General features: G+C 40.2%; 1 protein-coding gene and 1 pseudogene across 1 annotated transcript; both read right to left on the bottom strand.

Annotated features, from left to right (window-relative positions):
* Positions 1-1,269: 1,269 nt before the first annotated feature.
* On the bottom strand, positions 1,270-5,722 carry LOC122091627 (probable aldo-keto reductase 1). Its single transcript, XM_042661652.1, has 7 exons — positions 5,563-5,722; positions 3,713-3,880; positions 3,107-3,310; positions 2,769-2,941; positions 2,353-2,449; positions 2,076-2,229; positions 1,270-1,928 (listed from the first exon to the last, which is right to left on the bottom strand). Exons 1-7 carry the CDS (start codon positions 5,620-5,622, stop codon positions 1,747-1,749), a joined length of 1,038 nt encoding a protein of 345 aa, XP_042517586.1. The 5' UTR covers positions 5,623-5,722; the 3' UTR covers positions 1,270-1,746.
* A 2,856-nt stretch (positions 5,723-8,578) lies between these two features.
* Positions 8,579-16,053, bottom strand: LOC122090480 (annotated as a pseudogene).
* Between the last annotated feature and the right edge of the window lie 8,031 nt (positions 16,054-24,084).

Here is a 24,084-nt window from a genome sequence, read left to right as displayed (position 1 = left end):
TCATATGATACTATCCATATGAACCTTCTTCCAAGTTTATTTGAAAGGGTACCTTCTTCCAAGTTTATTTGAAGTCAATTCTACGCCATAAATGTATTTATCAGAAAAAAAATATATACCATAAATGTATGCCCCTATTTGTAAATGATCGATAATACCTCCCATCATCACATATACGGTACCTTCTTCACACCATATGAACCCCTTGATTGTTCTACCAAAAAATAGAAAAGAACCTCTCGATTGATAAATTTTCCCTTGACCATGTGTGTAGGAAAAATCAATCCTTTATACATTGAGATTGAGCAACAATATGATTGATAAGGAGTACTACTAAAATTTACATGTGACATATCTATATTGACTTTTCATTGATCTAATAATTAGAATAATAAAAGAGATTTTATTATTGACACCCTTTAATGTGTCAAATAATTGTATCCTAACGTTTTTGGAAAAAAATCATCTATAATTTCGATCTCGTACAATTCCGTGAAATACCACCTTTAGGGGGTGACACGTGTATTGATACCAATGCAATGGTCCATATCTGATTTAAATGTCTCTTCACTGATTTAATGTTTTATTAGTTGTACTAGATCTGGACCATTGTATTGGTATCAATACACGTGTCACCCCCTAAAGGTGGTATTGCACGGAATTATACAAGATCGGAATTGCAGACGATTTCAACCCAACGTTTTTACCCTTTCAATGTTGCACGTTATTCTTTTATTATTGACACCCTTAATGTGTCAAATAATTGTATCCTAACGTTTTCACTCTTTCAATGTTGCACGTTATTCTTTCCAATGATGATAAATATTGTCATTCATATATATACTTGAAAATCTGCAAATGACAATAGCACTTTCTGATGATGACATGATAATGTCACCTTCAAATTACTTTTGAAAATCTCTGTAAGACTAAAGTTTCCTAAGGCCACGGCCCCATTCACTGGGCCCAACACAACCATGTACAGTGATGGACTTTCTTCCTCTGCCGTGGGTGTGGGTGTGGCCGTGCGGCAAGGTTCCGATGGCCGAGACGACATCAACACGTGCCCCAATATCATGCTGTCCATCGGATCCTCGTCGCACAGCCACACCCGTGGCAGAGGATTTTTTTTCGATACAGTGAGGGGGGGGGGGAGTGATGGCAGTCACATCTAGACCATCCCATTATTTAGCCACCGGTCAAAGAAAACTTCATCCATCTTTTTATACCCCTAACTTAAGAACTTTTGAGAATAAACTCTTTCAATCATAACATAATAATATGTCACTTTCGAATTATTTTTGAAATTCTTAGTATAAGGTTTACTAAGAGCCAAAGATAAAGTACAATGACTAATAACAACGAATGTAAAGAACTCCCTAACTCTAAACACAGTAGTAGTAGTAGTAAATAACTAAATAGACATAACAACAAACTATAACTCAGACATGATCTTACAGTACACAGTGGAACACTCCCCACAATACACGCTTTTAACAGATTTTTTTTTGGATAAACGGAAAATATATTAAACAAAAGAGAAAATAAATACAACAGACAAAGCCTTCCTTCTGGCTAATCAAGGGAAAAAAAACACTACCCAAAGAAAGCCAGCCCAGGAGAAAAAGGCCAAAAACAAGCCCTAAGAGATTACCAGATTTATTACCGTCAACCATTTTAAAACACACTAAATTTTGTATGGTTCAAGTACTATGGACCAAACCATGAAGACTATTTAGTTGAGACCTAGGAATCCTTTGGGGGTGTATTTGCAAACTTCCATGAGCACTGCAGAAAAATATCAGCGGTTCTAGAACCCGCTACCACATCGATAGGTACAGCATCAGAAATCTCTTTCAAATCTTCCTCAGTCAGCTTCACCTTCAATGAGCCAATATTATTATCAAGGTTTTTAATTTTGGTTGTCCCTGGAGAAATTCAAAAAGGAGATCAGCAAGACCATTTCAAATACTTACATCACAATCATTTCATGCAAATGAACACAGTTAAAACACATCTTTAATGATTTTATTTCTGTAAGCCTCTGTTCTAGAGAAATGATAAAAGTCACTCACCTGGGATAGGGACCACATAATCTCCTTGATGGAGAATCCATGCTAGTGCTAGTTGAGCAGGGGTGCATCCATAATTTGCAGCCAAGTTCTCCATCCTTTCGTAAAGCATTTTGTTCCTATCTAAGTTCTCTCCTGTGAACCTAGGATGTGAGGCCTAAACATAGAAGGGTGGTCATCAGCTCAATAAGCTCATCTACCCATTCAGAATGGGTAAACCCAGCCTATAGAAATTGGATGAGAAACAGACAAAGACCCAACCAAGATCCTATTTTCATACCAAGAAACTGTTTTCAGGTAGCTTTTCAGCAACTGCCTTGCCACCAAAAAAGCCACGACCAAGAGGACTGTAAGGCACAACCCCAATACCAAGTTCCCTGCATGCCAAAATGTACAAGAACATCACTTGCATATTTTAATTGGACAGTTTAAGTCAGCTAAGTGATGATTCATTGCCAACAAAGATGCAAGATTTAGAGAGATGTCACAGGAATTTAAACTCCAATTGGCCTCACCTAAAGTAAATTGGGATATAAAAATGGAAGTGGAAGAACAAAAAGGGAATTTGAAAAAAAAAAAGGGTAAAAAGAAGCTTAAATAGATATACCCAAAAATTAGAAGAGGGGGGGGGGGGGGAGAAGAAGCAATTTTACTCAGGATAGAGGTTCAATGAGAAGGTTTGCCATTTTGAAGAACCTGCAAAGTGGGATTATCTCTTCCTCAATGTCGCGTGTCCACAGAGACCATTCCATTTGTAAAGCAGTGATAGGATGAACTGCATGTGCCCTCCTAATTGTTTCAGGACTTGCTTCAGATAACCCAATGTATTTTACTTTTCCTTCTTCCACCAACTTCTTGAGTTCCCCCATCTACCATTGGAAAAAAAAAAAATCAACCTCTAATCAGTCATAGAGATCAGTCACCATCAAACAAGAGGAATTAGGACAAATTCAACATTTAAGATGAAAGAAAAATTTCTCCAAACTCAACCTCTTCGAAAACTAAAGCAGGAGAGAGGAGAATGATGGGCTTACAGTGTCCTCAATAGGTGTTGATGTGTCCACCCGATGTTGATAATAGAGATCAATATACTCCACATCCAGACGCTTCAGGCTTCCCTCACAACAGGCACGAACATATTCAGGAGTACCATTAACTACCACTCCAGTTGGCCCCATGCTTACAATACCAAATTTTGTTGCTAGCTGGATCTTTTCTCGAGGCAATTGCTTCAATGCCTGCAAAGATTATTAAGATCCTTCTCGTGAGGACTAAAAGAACCCCTTCCTAAACCAGCTACAATGAATATAACCAAAAACATAGCAAAGTGTGAGCTATGTTCAAACAAGGCGCACCTATTCCTACTACCAACTAGTTGAATCATAAATGTTTAAAAGAATCTTCCTATGGAATTAGAATGGGGCTTATCATTTATATCCATAGCCATTAGGTATCAATCCCTTACGAGCCTGCCTTGTTTAAAAACCAAAAGAAGTAAAAGGCCAGTACAAATTTCTAGAAAATGTCATGCTTGTTCTTATCCATAAATAAATCAGGAAAAGGGCAATTACTGGTTTAATATTCTAGCACAGAAGCATAAATATTCTGTTTATCAAGATCATACACTAGGATACACATACCTTTCCAACCAGGACTTCATTAGCATGGGCTCCATATGTATCAGCTGTGTCAAAGAATGTGATTCCTTTACTAAAAGCTTCTTTGATGATTGAGATTCCAACATCATCAGAAACAGGAGTATTGTACATTCCAGTTAGTCCCATGCATCCAAACCCTAACTTTGAGACCTGGAGGGTGGAGAGAGAAGAAAAATCAGAAACAAAATACTACTATTGAAGTAGTTTTATACAAAATGTACTATGGTACATCCCAACTAGGACCATCTCCAAACTGACGCCTCCCAGTCCCAAGGCCCCGCCTGGGTAATGGCCTTTTTTTTTTCTTGATTGATACTAACAGAGCATCTCAATCAGTCTCCATCACTTGTTGGAACCAAAGAGATTCTTGTTGGAATCATTTAATATTAGTCTAAGTTCATTGTAAATTCTTCCCTTTTCTAATCTCTCTTGTAGAATCAGAGATCATTTGAGATTTTGGAATTTGTAAATTTGGAATCTAATATGAAAAGAGAAGAGAAGATAGGCTAATTGCAGCTATCTCATGGAATGGATCAAAGTCTCACTGGAAGAGTAACATAGGCTCATTCAGTTATCTTGCAATTTTCATTCATTTTACATCAGTTTTTGCACCTCAAAGGCTCAACCAATTATCCCATTGTGCAACTACTTTCAAGCTTCTTTAGTTCTTTTATCACTTAATACCAAAGTAAGTAGGAATGTGTCAAAGTTTTTCTTTTACACGGAGTCTCATGGTTCTGTTGAGAATACTGATAGAACACTTGAGAGATTATCAGTACCATTAAAATTCATCAATGGAAAACAACAGAATAATCCATGGATGTTTCTTTTCTTTACTTTCTTCTTCTTCTTCTTCTTCCTCTTCTTTTTTTTTTTTTTTTTTTTGTTTTTTCTTTTTTTTGTGTGTGTGTGTGTGTGTGTGTAGGAGGGAGGGAGGGAGGGAGGGAGGGAGGGGGGAGGGGGGATGGATTACAGCATTGAATGAAAGGCAAAAGACCCAAAAAAGGTGAAAAAAAAAGGATTTGTCTAGCTATCTATCATATTATCACGAATTTGCACCTATTATCTTTCGGAAATGAAGAGTTGAGTCAATACCATACATCAAGAAATCCCACCAATAGTTGCGCTTAAGAGTATCAACCTAGATAAAACTATGGCTAATCAGGCTCAGTTCCTCTAAAAATAACCAAGTGAACTTAGTCACACTTGACTGTTTGTCACACCATATAATTTTTGGCAATCAATTTCTCTGGATAAAATCCATACAAGGAACCTATTATAACCTGATTCTAAAGAAAAACAAGAGGAAAACCTTAAAGGATTTAAAAGCGATAAGATATTCAAACAACACAACCCTTTGGGTAAATGTACGACTTAAAATCCAGTATACTGGAAACACTTCTATAAAAGTAGATCAAGAACACAATAGATATACAGATAAGAATTACAAGGATGAAAATAATCCATTAAATGGCTAAAAAGAATATATAAATTCATGAATAGATTTCTAAAGCCATTGGCAGTTTAGGGAAAATATTGGAGCCACACCCTAGATAATCAATACATACAATGTCTCTTACAGGACCAGAAAAATGGGAATGTGATATTTCCAAGTTATTTAGAACATATCTCTACAAATGAGAAAAGGGCAACTTACAATTCATACGAAATTACAACTTGAATTGGTTCCAATTTGTATCAACAATAATGAATCTCTAAAACAGCATAAGTGAAGCTATTGATCAATTAGGGTAAGTCTAAGAGCTCAACATCCAGGACATGATATCATTTCAGAAAAGAAAAATAAGGCAATCAAGTAAAGTAGGGTTTACCTGAAATCCTTGAGTTCCAAGATTCACCTTTGGGATTTGAACTGTCTGCTCTTCCGCCATTTTCTACAGTTTTGTCTAAACAATATCACTGTTCCTTTTTAAGACTAATCGGAGACTCAGAGATCAGTGGTACTCTTAACGCTATTTACATAGATGAAGATGAAAATTAAGCAGAATAAACTAATAAAAGTAAATAAAGAAGAAGGCGGAAACGTTAAGGTTCGGACAAGCAAGTCGCCTTCCTAGCAAGCTTCCAAGGTTGCTGTATGACGTATTGTATGACGTATTTGTAATGTATGACGTATCTGATGAGAAAAGATAAAATTAATTACGTACTGGAATATAGTGTCACGGTGGCCGCGCGGCGGCACGGTACAAAGATTCGGCTTTCGGATTACAGAAAATACCTATTTTGGGTGAATCTTTTCATTCATAGGCTGAGATTTTATTTCCTTCACTGATACCAGGGTTGTAGCCAGGCCGCAGCCAAGTTTCTTTCAATACTCCAACACCCTTGAGAAATGAGTCTAATCATGTTCTTATATGAGATGAATGGTGCATGGTTCACACATTGAATTCACTCAATCTCTCTTTTTTTAAAACTAGTTTTAACATTGAGTGGATCATGCATTGTACAAGACTTGATCCAAACTCTTGGACCGTGTTTGGTAGTCAGGAGAAAAGAAATATCTAAAAAAGAAAAGTTAAGAATAGAAAAATAAAATATTATGTCTTTCCGATTCCAATAGAAGAATTTTTTTTCTCTTGTATTTTCTTGTGTTTTTTTGGTTCAGGGTATAGTAAACATAATGAGATTTTCTTTAATCAATAAAATATTACATTTTTTGTTTTATGTTTTTTTTTTTTTTCTTTTATTTTCTTCTCTTGACTACCAAACACAGCCTTGGGGAAACGTATCATGTGCCCTAAAGGCGTGTGCAAATACATATTGAGGGACTTAATCTTGCTCATGAAAGTAATGAAATTATTCATGAGGCTTGCAAATAAATCCTTGAATTAATTGCTGACTTGTGAATTATGAAGTATGGAAGTGGATCAATTTCGAATTATTCCCAACAATGGATAAATTGTAATCCAACAATTACTCTTTGTTCTCTTAGTTGAATTGCAATTAAACTCTAACATATGCATGCATCCCAACACTTAGGCCACACAACCACGAGTAATTGGCACATAGCCCTAGGTGTATGTTTGGTTAGAGGTGGTTGGAGCATCAATCGTTGGAGAGGATCCAGATCCATGGTACTACATATTAAGGAAAAAGTTTTTTGTCTGGGAGTGTGGCACCTACAACAACGCATGGACCAATGGGAACGCAAATAGAAGCATCAACAAGGCAGGTGTTATTGCTTTTCATAGGGGATGAAGAAGTCATTTTGTCCCATGTGTTTGGGTGCAGTTGCCACAATCTCCCACGGAAAAAAAAATTCCCTAAGTAGTATTTCAAATTTGAGAAGTGTTTCTTGTAGGGAAGTGTGGTTTCTACGCATACGCAATGGTCAATGGGAACGCACGAGAAAGCATTCATTGAAAAATCATTTTCCTTTTTATAGGGACGGGCTAATCATTTCAACCCCCATGTGTTTGACATGGTTGCCACTCCCCCTTTTCCCTCTACAAGTCCAAGGACCACTTTTTCCACAATTTTTGAAACAATGGAAAGAAGGATAGAGCTTACAACCCAATAGCGTTGCCCATTCGTTACATTCTTTGCTTCCGACTTACATACCTATTGAGTTGGGAGAAAAGGGAATTGTAGAGTGGGGCTGGGTTGAGGGGAGGTAGATGCAGCGGTTGAGGGGAGGGGGGAGACAGGAATATGGTTTGAGGTGTCGGTATTGGTATCGCCGGCCACTGATCCAATATCCATGGAAACAATATGGACAAGGGGTAAAACAGTAAAAAAACCATTTTTTTAAAAAGAAAACCATGGGCAAAACTGTCTGATCAAGGCCAATCCGTAACGGTATCCTATTGGTGGTTTCCAAAGCCGATACCCATCCAATACTGTGTACTACAACCATGGACGCGGAGGGTGGGGTTGGGTGAAGGTCTGGAGGGTGTTGTGGGAGCATAGGGGAGGGATCAGTGGTAATTTTGAGATTTTAAATTATTGGGGTTCCATTCAATTGGGAAGAGAAGGAAAGTACGCATCCGTGGGTTGCTCAAACGGTTAGAGCGAATTGAGGATTGGGGTTAAGTCACTAATGATTACAAAACTTTCATTTTAGGTTAGGTTTGAAAATTTCCACTTTTCTTCCATTCAATTTCTTTTGCAACCAAACATCCTCTAGGGGAGAAAGAGGGGAAAGTTTGCTTCAATTTTTACCACATTTTGCCTCCCACATTATTAGAGAACGCTCCTATGGCAACCAAGTAAGCAAACAAGAGTAAATTCTCCATTCTGATAACTGAGGTGTACAGTAATCCATGAGGGTAGTGTGTCCCAAGAACCACAAAGATGATCAAACCATTAACAGTAGGATTATCAGTGTTGTTGCAAGAGGAAACACAGTGAAAATCTATCCATGTAACCCTATGTTGTTACATATCAAAACAACAATCATTACTCTGTTTTTCAGGTCAAAATTATTTATATCCCAGCATAGTGACAAACCCAGAATCAGGAACCAGTAACTACAAGGGGAAGAGAGAGAGAGAGAGAGAGAGGATTCGCTAAACCCACAATAGATTCAGTCTATTCTTATAGTGGTCACGCTGCCTTTATTTATAAACTTCAGATACAGCAAATAGACTCTTTAAGTTCTATTTAGATTACAACTCAAGTCCAACATTACATATCTTAATAAGTATCATTCTGGAAAAAATGGCTGGTGATTCAGTAGCTCAGACAAATACATCAAGAATTCCACAAAATGAGTTTTTCCACCATCTAACATGGATTTATTTACCATTAATCAAGTTAAAAACTCACTAAAACTTGTATGGTTCAAGTAACATGGACCAAAGGCATGAAAACTATTTATTGGAGACCTCAGAATCCTTTGGGTGGTGTATTTGCAAACTTCCACATGAATTGCATCATACTATCGAAGTTTCTAGAACCCGCAACTGCATCGATAGGTACTGAATCAGAAATCTCTTTCAAATCTTCTTCTGTTAGCTTCACCTTCAATGCACCAATATTATCTTCAAGGTTTTTAATTTTAGTTGTCCCTGAAGAAATTCAACAGGAGATCAGCAAGATCATTTCAGATAATTACATCACAATCATTTTATGGAAATGAACACACAACATCCAACCCATAACCACTGTAAGTAGTACCCAACAGTGTTGGAAATATTCTGTCAACCTTCTGTTCTAGGGGAAATGACAAAAGTCACTCACCAGGGATAGGGACTACATCATCTCCTTGATAGAGAACCCATGCTAGTGCTAGATCCATGCTTTGCCGCCAAGTTCTCCAACCACTTGTGAAGGATTTTGTTCTTGTCAAAGTTATCTCCAGTGAACCTAGGATGTGAGGCCTAAACAAAGAAGGGTGGCCATCAGCTAAATTAGCTCATCTACCCATCCAGAATGGTAATCCCGACCTATAAGCTGAAGCAATTGGGAGTGAATGAAACAGGAAAAGACCTAACCAAGATCCTATTTCCATACCAAGAAACTGATTGCAGGTACACTTTCAGTAACTGCCTTGCCACCAAAAAAACCGCGACCAAGAGGACCGTAAGGTACAATCCCAATACCAAGTTCCCTGCATGCCAAAATGCACAAGCACATCATCACTTGCATATTTTAGATAAAAGGAAGGGGGAGGGGGGGGGGGGAGAAGTAACTGGACAGTTTAATTCTGCTCAGTGCTGATTCATTGCCAACAAATATACTTCAAGATTTGAAACCTGCAAAGTGGGATTATCTCTTCCTCAAGGTCGCGTGTCCACAGGGACCATTCCATCTGTACAGCAGTGATAGGATGAACTGCATGTGCCCTCCTAATGGTGTCTGGACTGGCTTCAGATAACCCAATGTATTTTACTTTTCCCTCTTCCACCAACTTCTTAAGTTCCCCTATATACCTTAGGAAAGAAAAAAAAATCTTATCAGCCAGAGAAATCTGTTACTGTTGAACAAGAGAAATTGGTTATCTTCAACATTTAAGATTAAAAGAAAAACTCTTCCAACTCAACTCCTCCAAAAATTATATGAGAGTGAAATACTTACTGTTTCCTCAATAGGTGTTGATGTGTTCACCCGATGTTGATAATAGAGATCAATATACTCCACACCTAGACGATTCAGGCTCCCCTCACAACAGGCACGGACATATTCAGGTTTACCATTAGCTATTATTCCAGTTGGCTCAATTCTTACAATACCAAATTTTGTTGCTAGCTGGATCTTTTCTCGAGGCAATTGCTTCAATGCCTGCAAAAATTTAAGATCCTTCTCATGAGAACTAAAAGAACCCCCTCCAGAGCCAGCTCCAGTGATTACAACCATTGTCACAAAAAATTTGAATCATAAATGTTTAAAAGAAGATTTATCTTGAATTAGAATGGGGGTTACAACTTATATCCATAGCCTGCAGGCATCTCTATCCCCTATGAGAACTGTACACAATTTTCTTAAAAAGGCCATGCTTTTTCTTTTCATGAATCAACCAGGAAAGTCAATAACTGGTCTAATAGTCTAGCATAGACGCATAAACACTCAAGTCTATTGAGATCATGCATGGAGGCATATACCTTTCCAACCAGGACTTAATTAGTATAGGGTCCATAAACATCAGATGTGTCAAAGAATGTGATTCCTTTACTAAAAGCTTCTTTGATGACTGAGATTTCAACATCCTCCGAGACAGGAGCATTGTAGATTTCAGTTAGTCCCATGCACCCGAACCCCAACTTTGAGACCTGTAGGATGAGAAGAGAAGAGGAAGAATTAGAAGCAAAATACTAATATTAAAGTATTTTTATGGAATGTAGAAATTAGAAAATATCTGGACATTAAATATGGCATCTTCTTTCTTGATATGAATAGAGCATCTCAATCACTCTCCAGGCACATGATGATGCCAGAGAGATTCTTGTTTTCTATTTTTCTGGTCAAAAGAGAGATTCTTGTTTGAATAATAAAAATTTAGCTTACATCCATTGTAAATTCTTTCCTGTTCTAATCTCTCTTGTAGCCTTGCCCATCATCAGGGAGGGAGGGCGTGGGGGGGAGAGGGAGAAAATCTCTTGTTGCCTTTTGTAGATGCTCTTGACAGAGAAATGCATTGAAATTGTTTACTTCTTTAGATTTTCATTCATTTTAAATCAATTTTTGTTCCTCCAATAATAGTACCATTGTGCAACTACTTTCAAGCCTCTTATATCACCTTTTACCAAACTAAACACAACTGTACCAAATTTTTGCTTTCAGTTTGCATGGAGTCCCATGGTTTCTATTGATAATTCATGGATGTTTTAGTTTCTTTACTTTCTTTCTTCTTTTAATCTTTCCTTCCTTCCCTTTTTTTACCCGTGGCCCGGGGGGTCAAAAGGGTTTTAGGGGATGGAGCACAGCATTGAATGATAAAAAATGTATGTCTAGCTATCTACTTGATTAAGAGTATAAACCCAATCAGACTCGGGTTTCTCTAGTAATAAACAATTTAACTCAGTCACACTTCACAGTTTGTCACACCTTTGGTTCCCAGTTCAATCTAAAAATCACTCTTTCACTAACATCAACAATGAGTACTACACTTACAGTGACCTCTGCAATATTTCCATGCTTAAGTAGGTTATATAATGACCAAAACTTCAACTGATCAACTTCTTTGCCAGAACTTGATGTATGTATTACTATTCCTTCATTTTAACCTCAAGTGTGCTTTGGTGGTAAGTGAGATTCTCTTATCATATCCAACAGCACTAGAAGACATAACATCCATAATTGAATTATCGAAGAAAATACCCTGCTTCTTTATACAAATTTTCAACAATAATGTGATTGAATGATTGAATACCAACAAGAATCTCTGAAACTGCAGTAGGAGATTTTACATATGTTAGATCAAATACCAAGAAATACGAAAATAAAGAGACAATAGATCCACACGACACAGATATTTAACGAGGTTCACACACCAGGGTGGTGTGCTACGTCCTCGGGCGAAGAAGAAGATATTTCACTATGCAGAATAGAGATTACACCCAAGCAGCGGTGAGAAAACTCGTCCTGAAACCCTAGCTCGAAAAAACCCCAAAATACAATGACTTTCTCAACAAGCAATAGTACATTATATATATACTCCAAGTCGCGGTCGATCCGAACGAACCATACCTATGCCCCCGCACCCCCATACGAGATCAGTGATGGGCTCTGGGCTTGGGCCTATCGGCCCAATCCCTTTACTTCCATCATAGAACTCATAAAACTTCTCATTCGGGTAAACACCAAAATATGTCGGAGCGGATCAATCTTCAAAATGGGTCAGATGGTGACAAAAAGGCCTAGATCAAAATCTAAGCACAAGAATTTGACCTGCAATTACTATAAGAAAAAGGGGCATATTAAATCTGAATGCTATAAGCTTTTAAATAAGTAGAAAGCAGGCGGTGGTGCTCAAAATCCACAGAAAAGAGATGATTCTGCAGAAGCTAGTATTGCTGAAGATAAGAGTGAGTCTGATATGTTTTTGGTGACTGATGATAGAGTTAGATCACAGGATGAATAGATTCTTCACTCTGGTTGTTCCTACCATATGCGTTCCAATCGTGAATGGTTCTCCACATACGAATCAGTTCGAGGTGGAGTTGTGTTGATGGGAAATAATGTTTCTTGTAAGACTATTGGAATGTGAACAATCAATATCAAGATGTATGATGGCATTGTCAGAACCTTGCTAATGTCAGGCATGTCCCTGATTTGAAGAAGAATCTCAATAGTTTAGGCACTCTTGATTCAAATGGGTGCAAGTATATAGCTGAAGGTGGAGTCATGAAGATTAGCAAGGGTGTTCTCTTGTTGATGAAAAGAACTAAGGTTGGCAATTTGTATGTGTTGCAGGGTACTATAGTCACTGGGTCTGTTGCAGCAACTTCATCATCTATGTCTGAATCAGATATCACAAATTTATGGCACATGAGATTATGCCATATGAGTGAAAGAGGGATTGCATCATTAAGTAAATGGGGCTTGTTGTGTGGTCAGAGTACAGAAGCAATGGAGTTCTGTGAGCATTGTGTGTTTGGAAAGCATAAAAGAGTCAGTTTCAATACTGCTATTCACAGGACTAAGGGAACTTTAGACTACATTCATTCAGACCTATGGGGACCCTCCAGGGTTGCTTCAAAGGGGGCTGGTGCAAGGTACTTGCTTAATTTCATTGATGATTTCTCTAGGAAGGTTTTAGTCTATTTCTTGAAGCACAAAAATGAAGTATTTGTCACTTTCAAACAGTGGAAGAATTTGCTTAAGAAGCAGACCGTGAAACAAATTAAAAGGTTGAGAACTAATAATGGCCTAGAGTTTTGTGAAGATGACTTTAATGAGTTTTGCAAAAATAAAGATATTGCAAGACACCATACAGTTGTTAAAAGACCCCAGCAGAATTGAGTGGCAGAGCTTATGAATAGAACCTTATGAGAAAAGGCGAGGTGTATGCTATCAAATGCAGGATTGGGCAAAGAGTTCTGGGCAGAAGTAGTTAACACAACAACCTTGATCTCCTTGCACAGCTATTGAGTGCAAGACTCCAGAAGAAGTTTGGTCAGGTAAACCTGTAGACTACTCAAATTTAAAAGTATTTGGATGTCTTCCTTATGCACATGTAAATGAAGGGAATTTAGAACCTAGGGCTAAGAAATGCATTTTTCTTGGGTATGGATCTGGAGTGAAAGGATACAAGTTGTGGTGTCCTGATCCAAAGTCTCCAAAATTTCTTATTAGCAGAGATGTTACTTTTGATGAATTTTCTATGTTGCATCCTAAGAAAGAAGCTCTTGTTCATTGTGATGAAGATCAATAAAAATCTAGAGAGAAGGTGGAGTTTGAAATTGGTGGTTTATCTTCAAACAAAGCACAATCTACTTCAGTTCAACTGCCTATTTTTACTGAAGGAGATGATGCTCAAGAGAATCAAGAAGAAGAGTGGTACAACATTTCCAAGAATAGACCAAGGGGGAATATTAGACAATCACAAAAGTATGAGTATGCTGAATTTGTTGCTTATGCATTTTCTGTTGCAAATACAATTGAAAATAGTGAGACTATAATATATTCTGAATTTGTTACTTCAATTGATTCTACAAAATGGTTGATTGCCATGAATGGGGAGATGGAATCTCTTCATAAAAATCAAACTTGGGAGCTTATCAAGCCAAGAACAAGGAAGAAAATTATCGGTTGTAAATAGGTCTTCAAGAAGAAGGAATCTGCCTCAGGTGTTGAAGATGCTAGGTACAAGGCACGTTTGCTTGCAAAGGGCTATAGTTAGGTACAAGGAATTGATTTTACTTATGTTTTCTAGTTGCTATGCATGATTTGGAGTTGAAGCAACTTGATGTGAAAACAACATCTTGCATGGTGAACTAGAAGAATAGATTTATATGCATCAACCTAAAGGGTTTGTTATTGAAGGTAAGGAGGACCATGTATGCTTGTTGAAGAAGTCCCTATATGGTTTGAAACAGTCTCCTAGACAGTGGTATGAAAGGTTTGATTCAGTTATGGCTAGTTTTGGATACTCCAGGTGTCAATATGACTGTTGTGTTTATTTCAGAAAACTCTCTAATTGGTCATTCATATATTTGTTGCTTTATGTTGATAATATGTTGATTGCAGCAAAAGATAAGAATGAGGTCAGCAGGTTGAAGGAACAATTAAGTTCTGAATTTGAGATGAAAGATTTGGGGGCAGCAAGGAAGATCCTTGGTATGGAGATCAAGAGGGATAGAAAACTAGGGAAGTTGTGACTATCTCAACAGAAGTACACTGAGAAGGTATTGAATCGTTTTGACATGAAAGATCCCAAACTTGTAACTACTCCTCTTGCATCTCATTTTAGACTTTCAGCTGCTCTATCACCTAAGACAGATGAAGAGGTGGAGTATATGTCACGTGTTCCATACTCTAGTGCAGTTGGTTTCGTTATGTATGCTATGGTTTGCACTCGTCCTAACATTTCACAAGCTGTCAGTGTGGTGAGCAGATATTTGTCATGTCCAGGTAAAGCTCATTAAGAAGTAGTGAAGTAGATACTTAGGTACTTGAAAGGGACCTTTGGTGTTTATTTGGAGTTTGGGAGGAATGGTGATAATTTATCTGGTTATGTTGATTCAGATTATGCAGGTGATCTTGACAAGAGGAGGTCACTCACAGGCTATGTATTTACTCTTAAAGGAAGTACGTTAGTTGGAAATCTACTTTATAGGCTACAGTTGCATTATCTACTACTGAAGCAGAGTATATAACAGTGACTGAGAAAATTAAAGAAGTTATTTGGCTTAGAGGTTTGTTGGGAGAACTTAGCATAGATCATAGGGTGACTGTTGTCCATTGTGATAGCCAGAGTGCTATTCACTTGACTAAATATCCGATGTATCATGCGAGGACAAAGCACATTGATGTTTGGTAGCATTTCATAAAAGGGATAATTGCTCAAGGTAATATTCAAGTGTTGAAAATTGGTACTGAAGACAATCCAGTAGATATGTTGACTAAGCCTTTGTGTGATGGTAAGTTCGAGCATTGCTTAAACTTACTTGGTGTTTATCGTGCTTGAGTTTAGTCCTTTAGAGGGCTATTGGAGAAGATGAAGATTTTAGCTATTTGTTTATTTGTTGGAGGAGAATTTAAGTCAAGGTAGAATTTGTTAAATTTGTCTCGAATTCTTGATCGTTTTGAAGATTGACCCGCTTTGACATATTTTGGTGGTGACCCGAATGGGAAGTTTTCTGAGATCTGTGATGGAAGCAGAGGGGTTGGGCCGATAGGCACAAGCACGGAGCCCATCATTGATCTCATATGGGGTGCAGGGGCATAGCCCCCACAGTATGGTTCGACCAGATCGATCATGACCCGATGGGTCGACCCATATAATGTATTGTTGCTTGTTGAGAAAGTCATTGTATTTTAGGGGTTTTTTTAGCTAGGGTTTCAAGGTGAGTTTTCTCGCCGCTGTTTGGGTGTAATCTCTCTTCTACATAGTGAAACATCTTCTTCTTCACCCAAGGACATAGCACACCACCTTGGTGTGTGAACCTCATTAAATTTTTGTGTCGTGCGGATCTATTGTCTCTTTATTTTTCATATTTCTTGGTGTTTAATCTAACATCCACAATTGGTAATTGTAGGCTAGAGAGAGAGAGAGAGAGTTAGATCAACTATGATAATTCTAAGAGCTTAAAATAGTAAAAGAATGAGATTATTAACCAAGTGAATAAGGAGGGCTTTACCTAAAATCCTTGAGTTCCTAGATTCACCTTTGGGATTTGAACTGTCTGTTCTTCTGCCATTTTCTACTGTTTGCCCAAATATTTTCACTATTCCTTTTAAGACTTAGTTGGAAACTGAGAGTTCACTACTGCACTCTAAAACTTTCTTAAGTAGATGAAGATGAAGCAAAATAGACTCAGTAAATAAAGTAGTAGAAGGTATAAGGGTCAACAAGCCAAGCTCCCCCTGTCACTATTCTGTATGACGTATTGAATGACCTACTTGTATTGGAAATTTATCTGATGAGAAAGAAAAATTTATTGAAATAGAGTATTACTTAATTCATAAGCTTTGCTCTACCAGCTAAGTTTATGAGCAATTCATATTAGAGTTTTATTATGTTTTATTTAGACGTTATAGACATTCAGGTTAGGTTAGCAAATCCTTTTAAATTTCTTTGGTTGGTACAATTGTTAAATTGTTGGATTAGCATAGCTTCATCATTTGATCATTTTCTTTTACCTGATTTATTGTTGCCCAAGTCAGGTATCAGAAGTCAAGATCACCAAGGACCTTTACTAAGCCTGTGATTTTGATGTCCTGACTATGAACTTTTCAAACTAGATTGGTTAAGACTCCATGTCCATACTCCAAGTGGTGGCGACAACATCACCACCACCGTAGGATTCAAAACACAGAATCAGGGATTGGATCGATTCCAAAAAAAGAAATTAGAATCGGCCCTTAGGTCTGAAGATTGAGTCACCCAGGTTAGGTCAGGAGTCAGGATCACCAAGGTCTTTACTAAACCTCTGATTCTGATGGCATGATTCTAGGGTTTTGAATTAAGAATTAGACTTCTCAAATTGATTGGAATCCAGAAACCTGATCAGTTCCAAACTTCCGATTGATTCTGATTTGAATCGGCAAGTCTCGACTGGAGGTTGCTCGACCCTGAATAAGCTTCTGTTTCTTCAGAGGTTGCTCGACGGTTCTTCAGAGGTTGCTTGGCCGTTTCTTCATAAGTTTCTCTTCTCTCTTGTCCCTTCTGTGATACTCTAGTAGTCTGGTGACTCTGGTCACTAAGACTTGAGTCTCTTGACTCTTCTTTGCTGGTTGTAGGTATGTGTTCTTCAGTTATTCTTAACCCTTTTGTTTATTTTTTTCCTGAGTGTTTTGTTCAAGATTTGAAATTTAAAATGTGTTCTTCAGTTCTTTAGGTATGTGTTTTTTCTTGAGTGTTTTTTTTCTTAGACCAATCAGTATTCATTTCTATTCTTTGTAAACTATGAGAACCTGTGGGTTACGGATCTGAAGAGCAGGATGTGAGTAATCATTTTCAGTGCTTGGTTATGCTGGACTCAAATACAACTTCATGGTTATAGTACTATGTTTGCAATTGCTTGTACTCTGCATTTTATGATTGTACTATTCAATAATGTCAAGAAACACTATAATTTATCTGGTTTCATTTGTGGTTCTTGTTCAACAAATTGCAATAGGGATGTAGTAGCTATAGTGTGTGAAAACTTGAACAAATGGTTACTGTTATAACTGGTGGGTCTATGCACTAAAATATTTCTCTTTTTAGGTGTACATATCAAGTTAATACTTAATAAATAAAATAGATACAATAAATTATAGAAATAACATCCAAATTTTTTGCTCAACTTTTATTTTTGTAATCGAATAATTCCCGAATCCGAATTCGAATCCGATTTTTATTTTGTTCGCTTTTTTGACCACTTCCCTTAAATTAACCAATCGAATTATTCTGAATAATTCTTCACCCGAATAATTTTTGAATCCAAATTTGCTAACTATGGTCCCGAGCTGGAGACAAGTGTCTTCCCTTTTTCAAGCTGTTGAAAAGAGGAAAAGGACACCAGCAATTATACTGCACAGATGAATGTGAATCGGCATTCGAGGAAGTCAAATCCTACCTAACCAGGCCCCCTTTGCTGAGCCGACCCGAGCCAAAAGAGGGGCTCCAGTTATATATCACCACATCCCCAGTGGCCATTAGCGCAGTCCTCAAAAGAGAAGAAGGAAAACTCCAAAAGCTTGTTTTGACACAGAGACACGGTACTCGAGAATTGAAAAGTTTGCATTGGCATTAGTCATGGCAACCAGGAAACTGAGGCCTTACTTCCAAGCACACACCATAGCCGTACTAACGGATCAGCTGCTAAGGAAGTCACTCCACAACCCTAGTGTAAGCAAGCACGACATAGAATTTTGGCCCAGGAGTGCGATCAAAGGCCAGGCACTGGCGGATTTTCTGGTTGAATGCACATAGTCAGAGGAGGAATCAGGAGCAGAGGCCGAGCCGAACAGGAAGTGGAAGCTCTTTGTTGATGGATCCAACACCTCAACAATGAGCGACGCAGGACTTTTACTACAAAGTCCAGAGGCATTTGCAATACAGTACACCCTCAGATTTGCATTCCCCACAACAAACAAAGAAGCAGAGTATAAAGCCCTGATAGCAGGAATCAAGTTGGCAAGGGCAGTAATGGCAAATGACCTCATTGTGCATAGTGACTCCCAATTGATTGTGAACCAGGTCAACAGGCACTATGAGGCCAAGGAAGAGAGAATGATCAAGTACCTGAAGGAAGCTTGTCACATGATCACTAGCTTCAGTACATATGAGATGGTACAAGTTCCGCGAGAAGAAAATGCCATGGCAGATGCCCTCTCCAAATTGGCTATAGCGGAACTCAATGATTGCGCAAGCTCGATATATTTTGAAGTACTGGAAAGGCCGACTTATGAGCAAGAAATGATTTACAGCAATGATACACAGTCAGACAAGCCAAGATGGATGGATCCCATTACAGCCTACTTGCAAGTTGGGTACCTCTCGGGAGATCAGACAGAGGCAAGAGCAGCCAACTACACCCTCTAAAGAGGAGTACTGTATAAGAGGGCAGTATCTTGGCCCCTGCTGAAGTGCCTCACATCGAGTCGAGCTGAAGAGACACTCTGAGAGGTCCATGAAGGAATTTACGGAGGCCACATAGGAGGAAGGGCATTGGCCTACAAGGTGTTGCGCTATGGATTCTACTGGCCAAAGATGCAGTAAGATGCAATGAAGCTCATCCGGAAATGCTTTAAGTGTCAGGTGCACTCCCCAATGCCGCATGTCCCGACTACAAAACTTAGCTCCATAATCTACCCAATTTCATTCGTAATGTGGGGAATGGATATCCTAGGACAGTTCAAGAGAGGCAAGGGCGGTGTCCAATTCTTGATTGTTGCCATCGACTACTTCACTAAATGGATGGAAGCACGTCCCCTAGCAAGGATCACTGAGCAAGCGGTGGAAAAGTTCATAAGAGATGGCATCATATACCACTATGGTGTCCCAAAAGTGCGAGTGACTGATAATATGCGACAATTCGACAATCAGAAATTTTGGCTCTTCTGTAGTAATTTCAACATTGATTTTCAAAACACTATAGTCACACACCCACAGTCCAACAACCAAGTAGAAAAGGCTAACCACACACTTCTGGATGGGATTAAGAAAAGGCTAGATCAGGAGAAGAAAAACTGGGTCGACCAACTACTCAGTGTGCTCTGGGCATATCGTATCTCAGCTCGGACCCCCATAAAGGAAACACCTTTCCAACTGGCATATGGGAGTGAAGCCTTGGCCCCTGTGGAGATGACCCAAGCTCCGTTCCGATCGATAGTGTTTGATGCATCACAGAACGAGGTAGGGCTTCAAGCAAACATCGACTTCATAGACGAAGTTCGAGAAGAGGCTCTAGTGCAAAATGAAGCCTACAAGCAAAGGGTGCGACAGTATGACAATCAAAAGGTTCGATCACGAGGATTCATGATAGGTGACCTAGTAATCAGGAAGGCAGTGGTAGCAAACCCGAGAAATGAAGGAAAATTAAGTGCGAACTAGGAGGGACCTTATATAGTCTCCAAAGTGGTTCATCTCGGCACTTACCACTTGTAGACTCAGGGAGTACAGCTATACCAAGGGCATAGAATGTCAAAAATCTCAAAAAAAATTATCAGTAGATCACAATGAAGTCCTGCATGGCTAGGCATAAGTCTTATAGATTTCATGTTTTCATATGTTTTCAGTACCTTAGTTCTTGTATTACATTATTCCATTTCATTCATAGAGCAGATTTGACTCTATTTCGAAGCAATGTGTCCATTACAAGTGCATGCCACATATTAATAGATGTAGAAGTTCTATCTCAAATACTTACTATTCAAAAGATCGAGCCCCAGCTTGGCACCACCTAAGACCGAGCCCCAGCTCGGTGCTACCAAGACCAAACCCAGATTTGGCACCTCAAGACCTTAGCACCTAAAGCACCAAGATCGAGTCACAGCTCGACGCTACTAAGACCAAACCCAGGTTTGGCACCTCAAGACCTTAGCACCTAAGGCACCAAGACTGAGCCCCAGCTCAGCAACCTCGAAGACCAAGCTCCAGCTCAACAAATTCTAAGACTAAGCCTCAACTCAACACCATCAAAGACCGAGTCCCATAGCTTAGAAATCTCTAAGGCCAAGCCCTAGCTCGGCATCTTCTAAGACTAAACCCAGGTTTGGCACCTCAAGACTTTTAGCACCTAAGGCAACAAGACCAAGCCCCAGCTCAGGAACTTCCAAGACCGAGCCCCAGCTCAATAACCTCCAAGATAGAGCTCCAGCTCGGCAACGTCTAAGACCGAGCCTCAACTCGGCACCAAGATCGAGCCCTAGCTCGACAATCTCTAAGGCTGAGCCCTAGCTCAACAATCTCCAAGGCCGAGCCCTAGCTCGGCATCTTCTAAGACCAAACCCAGGTTTGGCACCTCAAGACCTTAAGCATCCAAGGCATCTTCTAAGTCCATACCCTAGCTCAGCACCTCCATGTTATGCCTAGGCATAACGCTTCAAGATCTCATAAGCTATACGTATAAGGGCCATTCCAAGCTCAGCCAGATAATAGAGCCACGCTTGAAGTACAAAATGCAAATCCTTATTTCTTAGACAGTCAAAAAGAGAATAAAATAACAAATATATCATTCGGAGCCGTGCTTGAAGAACAAGAAAACAAGGAAGTGCAAAAAGTTTTGAAAAGCATAAAAGAAAGTATTTTTCCATCATGAAAGGTGGGTAAAAACCCTCAAATTACATTGAAGGAGACATTTACATCAAAAAAGAAAAGGAAACAAGAAAAAGAAAGAGAAAAGGGAAGAAAAATAGCAACAAAGTTACAGGCCTTAGGGGGCTAGTCTAGGGTGCGCTAGCTGGTCCACGGGCTTAGCTCTTCACTTGGTTGAGTCCTTAGGGTTGGCTTGGTTGACCTCTTTACCAACGTCGGCCTGGCCACCGAGCTGCACTGAAGGAGCGGGTGCCGGAGCACGCTGCTCATAACCCGACATTTTATAGTCTGGCATTTTACTCAAGATGAACTGGATGGCATTGTCCGAGCCGGCATTGAAGGAAGTGACGTTGACATCGACCAACCACTACTGACCAGCTACGGAGTTCAGCCATCTCTCAGCTATAGCCTCATCATTCGCTACCAGATCGGCCCGATGCTACTTTTTCAACTCACCGATTCGAACTATATGCTCCACCTCTTTCCTTCTGATGGCATCCTGAGCCTCGACTAGCTTGCTCTGGAAGGCATCCATCCCCTTGACCACGTTGCTATTGACCAAGAGCTGCTTGGAAACTTCACGTTCCAGCTCGCCAGCCCTCAGCTCAGCATCTTTTGCTCTTTGCTCCTCAGCCCGGGCTTTCTTCTTTTCAACCTCCAGCTGGCCCATGATTATGTGCAACTCCCCACGAAGGCGCTTCACCTCATCCTCCCCCTTCGAACGGATAAAGGCAATATCCTTGAACCGTTGGGCAGCCTCAATCGAAAAAGTGAAACTCTGCAAAGACCCAATAAAGCGGTCAGAAGTACTCAAGACATTAAAAAAAATACAAAAGAGAGGCTGAGGATACTCACGTCGCCCATCCTCACGTATATTTGATCTGCGAAGTCAATGTCATATAGCTTCTTCATGCGGGCAATGTCTTTCCTGGAATGGCTCCGACTGCACCAGACTCGAGCATTGTTGGGGTCCAGCACAGTGTCGTTCTCCATCAGGTCCTCCCACATAGCCAGGGGTTTCTTCCCCATCTGAGCTACCTTGAGAGGGTTACTATGTTGCGCCACCTTAATGGGTGAGCGCCTCCTTTTCTAGCCCTCCTGGCCCTTGATAGCTCGATCTGATGTACCGAACTACCCCGGGCCCTTATCTCCTGAAGGACCCATTGGCTCCTTGCCCTTAGTTGAGCTTGGAGTCCCGTGCTAAGCTGTGTATTGGATGGTAGGGGGCACCACCTTGCCAACTTTGCCCCCTATAACTATTGGTGAGGCCTTTAGGCCAGCATCAGTGGGTGGAACGGTCTTCCCACGGAGGCCTAGGCTCGGCACGGCCTTACCCTTGTCAGCATTCTTCTTTGTGGTCTGCTCGGCCGCCTCCTTCTTCTTCGCCTCTACCGCTATTGCGGCAAGTACCTTAGGGTCCACCTTCACGTTCACCACTTCAAAACAAAGATGGGTCGATCTGAATTAGTACAAAGACCGTACTGAATAGACAAAGAGACTAGACACGATTAGACCCTCCCGGGGGACCTCACTCAGCTCCCACTCCCAGAGGAAGTCATCATCTTGCAACATCCGGACATCCACGACCTCCCCAGCTAAACACATTTGATAAGCCTAGAGATCGGTCGTAGAAAACTTTGGAGCTCGGTTCAGCGTCGACAAAGTGGGCTTTGTCCATCGCCATATAGAAGTACCTCTCTTTCTATTTCTTCATTGAGAAAGGCATGTTGGTAAACATCTTCAACTGACTGTTGGGACCATCTCTATCCCTCTTGGTAAAGTAGTACCACCCCAAGGTGTGCCTCTTCACCAAGAACAACTTACGGAAGACCTCTAACGTTGTAGTTCGGCCCAGCTTCTAGACAAACACCTCAAAGTCGAGAAGAATGCACCAGGAATTTGGGGTAATTTGGCTCAGGGCGAGGCCCCAATACTCCAGAACTGAGCTGACCAACTCAAGCACTGGAATCCTAAGGCCGCACTGGATGGCAATATCGTAGAGGGACACCTTGTCCCCAGAAGCATCTACGTGCTCATCATCATCAGAGGCGCACATCACCACATCCTCGGGGATGCTGTACTGATGCCGGATCAGGTCTAGGACCTTGGGCATAAGTATACTTCGCATGTTAATGGCGGTCTTTTTTCCACTAGAGGAGGTGGCCGAACCCTCCCCCTCAGACTCTGCTAGACCTCCCTCTGAGCCTCCCGCACCAGATGGCCTAGTCGCCGAAGTGTCTGCCACTATGACACTGGGGGGCTGAACTGGGACTCCAGATCCAGGATCAGCCTTGGTTGGCTCGATCGCTGATGAGATCACCTCAATAGACTCAGAACCCGAGCTACTGCTTGAGCCTGAGCTACTGTCAGAACCTGAGCCACTTGAAGTGTCACCGTTAGAGGACTAATCGTTGGGGATGGGACACTCTTAGTGTTTCTCCTCAGGTCTTACGGCCGTCAAAGGGGTCTCTCGGATGGGGTCTGAATCATAGATATACGTTATGTTGGGATCACCAGGTTCGACACTAGGAAGAATGGAGGGATGAGCAGTAGAAGAACGACGAGTGTGGACCATAATATGGGGGCTACATACTTGTTAAAGATGAGCTGAGTTGGTTGAAATCACGAAGCCGAGCTGATCTACGACTTTGAGGATAACCGCACCGAAGCAAGAAGCGAGCTAACTGACTTGATCTCTCGAACAAACGTGAAGTCGTCTAGGCGGAAGAGCATCCTATTTATAGGAGATGAAGGCTGTAAACAGATGGCTATATTTGACCGAAATCAGTGGTCACCCAAAGATCCTCTTTGCCTGCCTGAGGTGAAATAACGACAAAGCGACATGTGGCAGAAGCAACGCATTTCCCATCGAAAAGACAGCGCATGCCACACGAAAGTTGAGATCAAATTAACTACTCTAGCAGACCGATCCGAACTGCTAGAGCAGGGGGCTGGTGATGAGGCCAAATATGTCCTCATCCTTAGC

The sequence above is a fragment of the Macadamia integrifolia genome, chromosome 10, assembly GCF_013358625.1.
Source record: "Macadamia integrifolia cultivar HAES 741 chromosome 10, SCU_Mint_v3, whole genome shotgun sequence".
In the NCBI taxonomy this organism is placed as follows: Eukaryota; Viridiplantae; Streptophyta; class Magnoliopsida; order Proteales; family Proteaceae; genus Macadamia; species Macadamia integrifolia.
The sequence above is the reverse complement of the archived record's forward strand: the minus strand, read 5'-3'. Positions and strand labels throughout refer to the sequence as shown.

Coding starts and splice junctions, on each gene's coding strand:
- LOC122091627 (XM_042661652.1), bottom strand. CDS start 5,622: ATGGCGGAAGAGCAGACAGTTCAAATCCCAAAGGTGAATCTTGGAACT. Junction 3,881..5,562: donor TTGGAACTCAAGGATTTCAG/GTAAACCCTACT, acceptor TCCACCCTCCAG/GTCTCAAAGTTAGGGTTTGG. Junction 2,942..3,106: donor CAACACCTATTGAGGACACT/GTAAGCCCATCA, acceptor TTCCAATGGTAG/ATGGGGGAACTCAAGAAGTT.